At 55.5% G+C, this 6,798-nt stretch overlaps 1 protein-coding gene across 4 annotated transcripts in view; it reads right to left on the reverse strand.

Moving 5' to 3' along the window:
- Nucleotides 1-339: 339 nt before the first annotated feature.
- MYOZ3 (myozenin 3) overlaps nt 340-6,798 on the reverse strand; it is a 7,293-nt gene continuing 834 nt past the window's right edge. Inside the window, exons 1-7 of one of the 4 annotated variants that reach the window (XM_025200939.1) lie at nt 6,281-6,675; nt 6,047-6,116; nt 5,599-5,753; nt 5,172-5,237; nt 4,875-5,022; nt 4,168-4,348; nt 340-2,441 (exon numbers count right to left, since the gene is read on the reverse strand). In XM_025200939.1, coding sequence (XP_025056724.1) covers nt 2,267-2,441; nt 4,168-4,348; nt 4,875-5,022; nt 5,172-5,237; nt 5,599-5,753; nt 6,047-6,116; nt 6,281-6,397 — 912 coding nt within the window. In that variant the 5' untranslated portion in view covers nt 6,398-6,675 and the 3' untranslated portion in view covers nt 340-2,266. Of the gene's footprint in view, nt 2,442-4,167; nt 4,349-4,874; nt 5,023-5,171; nt 5,238-5,598; nt 5,754-6,046; nt 6,121-6,280; nt 6,676-6,798 lie in introns of those variants that run through there. The other 3 variants (XM_025200942.1, XM_006021151.3, XM_025200940.1) reach the window with 3 other exon arrangements.

Here is a 6,798-nt window from a genome sequence, read left to right on the forward strand (position 1 = left end):
CCTGCTTCAGAGGAACCTCTCTGCCTGGACTGTCTGGTCTGGCTTGCTGCTATCTGAGGCTGAGGAGCGGGGTGTCGCACAGACCCGCTTCCTAGGCAGTCCGCTGCTTTTGGGCTTGACGCCCCGGCTTGGGCAGAATGGCAGGTCTTGCTGTCTGATGGTTGTGGCACTGCTGACGCTGCGTCTGCTCTTGCATGGAAGAGCACATGACGCCAGAGGGCGCAGTGATCTTTCTCCTTTGGAAACTTGAGCTTGAACACATCCTGGGCTTACAGACGAGGGAGTCAGGTGTCAGGTTCAGCCCTCAGTCGGTAATGGTCCATAACACAGCAACACAGCTTGGATTTAAAATAAAGCTAATTTATTTTCTCCAGCCAGGCTTCTGGATGTAAATGTGACATCCAGCTCACAGACAAACGGAGATGGGCTCAAGCATGGACAGTGCTTAGGCATAAACCTGTAAACACTTACAGAGTAAACTGGCTTTTTTCCCTTTGAGTTTGCCTGCCTGAACTTTTGGGATGAGAACAGAGGCTTGAACCTTCTTTATGTTAGTGTTGCATTGGGCTGGCTGACCTCTGGAGGTCTCTTCCAGCCCTACATCTCTATGGTTGTGGTAGGAAGTTACCTGGCCTGGGATCTCAACATGATTATTATTAGAAACATGTTGGCTATAGTGCTACATCATGTGCATTAAGTAAGACAGCCTTTCCATATTGTACATCAATGAACATAAATACTCTGAAGTCTACTCCAGCCTCACACATTATTCTCCCATGACGATTTTAATTTGGTTAAACTTCTTACCATGAGACTTTTACAAAGGCAAATGACCATCTGTAGAAAGACAATACTTGAACCGTGGCTTTTAGCAATGGTTAGTGAAATTAGTTTTACAAATAGTGGGTTGTGCTCTGCCTTCGCTTGGTAGCTGCTTCTCCTGTATCCTGATCCTAGTAGCTAGGCAGCCTATTGCTTGCCTCTTCTAAAGGAGGGGTGGTCAAAACACCCATGTGCTTTTCTGCATGTACTGACTGAAATGCTTGCTTGCTGTAGCAGCATGTGGAGTATAGGATGTCCCCTCTCCCCTGCTAGTATCATAACATTTAAGACATGGGGTGCCTCTTTTATGGGACACCTCTTAGTACCTGGGAGCTCTAACAATTGGAGAAATCCTGCACTGCATTTGAAACTGGAAGGATGTGACAGCCAGCAATTGAAGGAAAGAGCAGATCGCTGTAGGGGTAGGCTTGCTCTATGGGATTTTTAAGCAAGTGGTTTAGTCAGTAAAGCAGCGGTGATGTAAGAGCTCTTTCAGCTGGCTCGAGGGGTAGGAAATGAACTTACAAAGAGCGTCACGTGCCAAGAATATGACATCAGAACTGCCATTGACTGGGTCAGCCCCTAGGTCTGTCTTGCCCAGTCTCCTGTGTCACAGTGGCAGAAAACAGATGCTGACAGAGTGAACAGGGTCGGACCAGGTTTTTCCCACTATTCCTCTCTCTTGTAGCCTCCAGCAGTTAGTCAGGAAAACAGCTGAAGCCCAAGTCTGGCGACACTCCCCCTTCCTGGGTATCACTGAGTTCTGCCCATGTGCCTGCCTGGTGTACAGCCAGCTGCCAAACACCCACCCCGTGTCTTCTCTTGAGAGCCATCTGCACTTTCCTTGAACATGTGATCTCATTAGTCAGGAAGCCTTTGCTTGCTTCTTTCCAGACACTCTTCCACTCCCACCCTCCCTGCCTTATCACCTCCCCTCACCATCCCAACTGCAACAGCATCTGTGCCCTGAAGAGGAGGCACCACCTGCCAAAGCTGGTATCAAGCATTTCAGCAGAACAGCAACAGGGCAACCCAACCTGAAGACAACTGGCTCTCCTGACCTTTTCCATGGACTGGGAGAGAGGACAGTGTCTTTACTTCTTTCAGGGCACAGACAGATAGGGAAGCTTGCTGGACTCCCTTTGTTCCCTCAGTGAGAACTTTGCTGGTCACATTTACATCTCGTCTCCCTGGACATCGTACCCTTGTAACGATGGGAAGTAAGAATTCAGAAACAGCCCTGGGCCCATGTTTGCTGGGATCTTGAGGACATGGATGATCAAGTGAGGCCACTAGCTTAGCTTTCCCAGAGTGCTTGGGTAAAAACATCCATCTCCTCTCCTACTCTGTTAAGGAACACCTCTACCAGCACAGTAAGCTAAGGGATGCCCAAGTCTAGCAGGTAAAGCATGTGCGCGGCAAGGGAGGGAAGAGGAGGAGTACATTACAGTTCCTCGGTCTCTGGTAAAGTCTGTACCCAGCCGCGTGGGGCTCTGTTGAAGCTGGGTCTGCTGGAAAGCAGCTGCAGGGTGTTCAAGGTGTCCATTGCGGTGTCCATCTCAAAGCCGGATGATGGGAACGGGTCATTGATGAGTGGCCCACCAAATGGAGTAGGAGTCCTGCAGCAGAAAGGAAGAGCAGTTGGTGTCTGCCTGGGCTGCTGGCCTGGGCAGGTGCAGTGGTAAGCACCCTATGCCAGATCCTCGTGCCTCCAGAAATCTGGCAAGACCCAGGGAGTGCCAAGCTGCATCTAAGCAGCCACAGGTGCCACTGCAATCCTTGCTCATTCTTTCTGCTCCTGTCACGCGCTGCAGTATTAATCTCACCCAAGCTCTTGCGACCCTAGATTAGTTCTCTCTGCATCAGCGGCATTGGTTGGGTGGCAGCCTGTCACTTTGTTAGCCCTGCGAGTGCATTAAGAAATAATGGGGGAGAGAGAGACCCTAGCTCTATCTCATCTACAAAGGATGCTGGGGTGGGAGAAATCACCCTCTGACCTTGTCAATGGTGTGAAGCCTGTTCTGCGCCACTAACATATCCTGCCAAGGAGCTAGCGTCATTTCAGCACCTCTGGATCATGCGGGCTTAAGGGCAGGAGGTCTGAGATGCATCAGCTTGGTTTCTTTCCAGGCCCTTTAGGCAATGGGAAGCTGTCCTGCAGTGAGAAATAGGTGGCGGTTGTAGCTCTGAGCTCTGCTTCTCCACCTAAGGGAAAGGCAGATGAATGAGGCTGGGTCCAGAGGCCCCTTTCACCAGGGTATAAGGGACACTCATCCTCAGAGCCTTGTGCTCCGTCTTCCAGAAGGCCAGCCTCCCCGCTGTTTCATTCCCTTGCTATTTGTTAATTAGGGATAAGCCAGCCTGCCTGAACTGAGCTGCCAGAGCGGTCACAAACTTTCTGCTGTTTGTGAAGGGTTCATCTTGCTCCCGCTGGGATCTCTGGCTTCTCGCTGGCCAGTTTCATCCCACAGACCGGATCCTTTTGCTCAGCTTGATTTATTCTGGAGAGAGGTGATGTGTTTGGGGTGGGGTTGTGATCAGCTGAATAGTCGTTTCGAGCAGTGATTCAGCTCGGCGGATCACGTCATCTCTATCCTGTTTAATTAAATGCAATCGCTGCCCTTTCGGTTTCCTGGTGCTTCAGGCCTCTAAGGAATTAATGGGGTGGTGGGGAGGCAAGAAGCCGGGCATTCCTTCAACATCTCACTGTGTTAAATATCAGATCAAGGCTTTAAATAGCAAGGCAGCCTGTTGCAGAGTGGACGGGCACAGACTGAAACTGGGCAGCCTCCCCTGCCAAGTTCTGGCCATAAATAAATGCTGGGCTGGGGAGGGGGAAACCTGAGCTGCTGTCAAAACCAAAGAGCAAGCACCTGCGTAGCTCACACCCCCATGGTGGCAGTGCCCAGGGCAGGGAGCCTGGGGGGGGCAGGTTTATAGACCCTCGATGGAAGGGGCATGATGTTGGAGGAAGGAGCCTCCCCACTCTTTCACCCTTAGCTTCTGGCAGCCAGCATCAGCTCATCTTCCCGTTGCACTCCCTGCTGTCCTCATCACTTTGCCCAGTCTTGCTTGCCCTTCCTCTGTCCAGCTTTGGTGCCTGTCCTGTGTTCTCAGAGTGTGGGTCCCGTCTGCAGCCCCAGGCTTTCCTCAGCACCCTGCCCTCCAAGCCCTTGCACCCATAATTCTCATATTTCTCCCACCCCGCCGTGAGCTGTAAGACAGGACAGTGAATGGTTAAGCCATTGGAAGTGGCCCCCAGAGCTGGAATCGCTGGCCTGACAGATGCCCGAGAGCCCAGCCGTTGGACTACTTGCTTCCCCCTGGGCATCAGGTGCCCGTTACCTGTTGAAGCTCCTGAAATCCAAGTTACTGAGGTTCTTGGGTGTTTCGGGCAGCTGGCTCTTGCTATCCGCCTGGTAGTCTTCACTGCTGAGGAACTCCTGCCAAGGGGAGCGGTAGGCCTTGGGTATGGCGGTGAAGTTGAACTTCTCGAGGGGCACTTCCTTCAGGGGGCCGGTGTAGCCTGTGTTTGTGGGGGGAGACAGCTCTCGTTACCATCAGAGGGGCCTGAGACATCGCCTTCCCCCTGCCCACCCTTCCTGAAGTCCCCAGCTGTAAAGGGAGGCTGTGTTCACTGTCCCATCCTGGCGGAGGCAGAGCTGGGTGAGCGGCAGAGCCAGTGAGGAAGCCATTATTGAGACAAATGCCATGCATCTGTCACGGGCCTTGTTCTGTTCTCTCAGGGTTGGGTTTGCTCCAATACTGGACAATTCAGGTTGCTTTCTATGCAACTGGGAAATCTAGGGATGGGGGGTGCTTTCCAGGCAGGTCTGGAGGCTGGGAGCCCATTCCCCTCTACCAGCCGGGGGAATCGCATCACCTGCTGCCTCTGTGGCCATAAACCAGGTCAGACCCTGAGCAAATAGATCCTGCCGTGCACCAGAGAACCCCGGGTGACAGGCAAGCCAGGTCTCCTCTGCGGACGGGTAGTCCTTCCTGCCCAGGGGTTTGATCCGTGGTGGGGTGAGCATCTGCAGGCAGCACCTTACCTGGGGCCAGGTTGTCAGGGTTGAGGGCTTTGCTCATCTGCAGGACCCTGCTGCTCTTCTTGGGCACTTGCGGCGGAGCCCCCTTGGCCGCTGGCGCAATGTGCAGCTCCGTGTGGTAGGTGCCGGTGCCCTCCATACTATTGGCAGCCTCAGGAGGGGAGAGAGCAAGGGGATATGGCTGCAGAGCACCACTGGGGGGTCTGCTCAGTGCCCCCCACTCAGAGATGGGGGGACGACACCCTTGCCCTTCCCCCAGGTCCATGCTATCTCTGCCCTCTATTAGCGGGCATCACTCACCGACCATGCATTGGCCGCTCCCCCTGATGCGCTGTGCAAGCCGCCGGCCCCCATCCTGCCAGAACCCTGCAGAGGGCAAGGAGAAGGGTGTCAGGTGCTAGGAGGGGCATTGTGCCCACGCAAGACCCCTAGCCTTGGGCAGACAGCCTGAATGTCAGTAGCCCCAGTGCCCTCAAAGCCCAGCTTCCAGGCACTTTTGTGGCCATCCAGTGCATCGTCCTGGCATAGCCCTGCCCATCCTCAGGGCTCCCGTGCCCATGGCCACCAGCCCCCCACAGCTTCACACGACTTTCTTTTAGATCATATGCTACAGGCAGCTGAGGGGGCTTCCTTTGGGCACCGGGATCCCTGTATCCCGGCCTACAGAGCATCTCGGCCTAGCACTGCCTGCCTAGGAATGGGTATTCTTGGCGACGGGGCAACTCACGCCTCTGTAGCCGCTGGGATGCTCCAGCACGAAGCGCTGCATCCGCTTTTGCCTCTCCTGGTAGAGCCGCGAGCCCCTGTTGGTCTTCAGGGACAGCTCCTCCATCATCAGGTCCTGGGGGATGCTGACCTTCTTGCCCAGGTCCAGGTGGGGGGCTGAGGGCACACGCACAGAGCAGGGCGGTGAGCACCAGCTGAGCGTAGTGGTGGGGGGTCCCAAGTTCAAGGTTGGAAGAGGGGAGAGTGCGCTGGGTGGAGATGGGCCCCATTGCAGGAGCGGGGCACGAGGGCACATCACGCGTGTTCTGCCTTAGCTGTTCGTTAGCTCGGACCACCTGAGCAGGTGAGCCCAGAGGCCCAGCACCCCGCTGGGCTGGGAACAGGCTCAGCCCCGCACCCTGGGTCAAAGGGAGCAGCACCCCCAGAGACTACTCAGCAACACCTCTTACCATCCCCTGGGCTCTCCCTCACGATCATCGCCTGCCTCTTCTGCTTTGGCTCCGAGATGGGGTTGCCTGCCTGGCTGGAAAACAAGAGCAGAGCCCATCAGGGATGGCGCTGGCTGTGGCTAGCCCCTCGGCCCCCCACACCCACCCTCTCCTGGACACAGGGGGCCTGGAGGCTAAGCCTGCTTCCTCCTGAGCTGCACCCCCATAGGTGTCTGTAATGGCTCCGGCGCCCACCTGGCATCTCTGGCTGCCACACCACCTGGGCTGTGACCACAGCAAGGGGCCCCCGTTGTATATCGAGGCAGGGAGCTGCTTTCTGACCCGCCGCACCTGCTCTGATGCCCCCCGCATGGCACGGTGGCATCAGCCTAGCCTCCGACTGCAAAGCTCAGGCACAAATCCCCGCGCCTCAATGTTGAACTGCTGCTTGGCTTCTTCCCAGCAGCCATGTGCCCCACAGGCTGGCATATCGGGAGAGGGGTTGCTTATGCCCAGTTCAAGCATCCCACAAGCTGCCTGCAGGGCTGGGAGAATGAGCAGCACCGGGGTCTCACTGTCTACAGCCCCAGTGCTGCAGTGCTTGCACCGTTGCAGCCCTCTGGCCTTTTACTCTGCTGGCATCTACAAGAGCACTGTCCATCACCCATGCTCCGTGCGCCAGCCTTAGGTGGGCACCATCTGGGCACTTCGGAGAGCAGAGCTCGTTGCCATCCCCTGCACGTGCCCATACCCAGGCCATGTGACCTGCAGGA

The sequence above is a fragment of the Alligator sinensis genome, unplaced genomic scaffold (assembly GCF_000455745.1).
Source record: "Alligator sinensis unplaced genomic scaffold, ASM45574v1 scaffold550_1, whole genome shotgun sequence".
Classification (NCBI taxonomy): domain Eukaryota; kingdom Metazoa; phylum Chordata; order Crocodylia; family Alligatoridae; genus Alligator; species Alligator sinensis.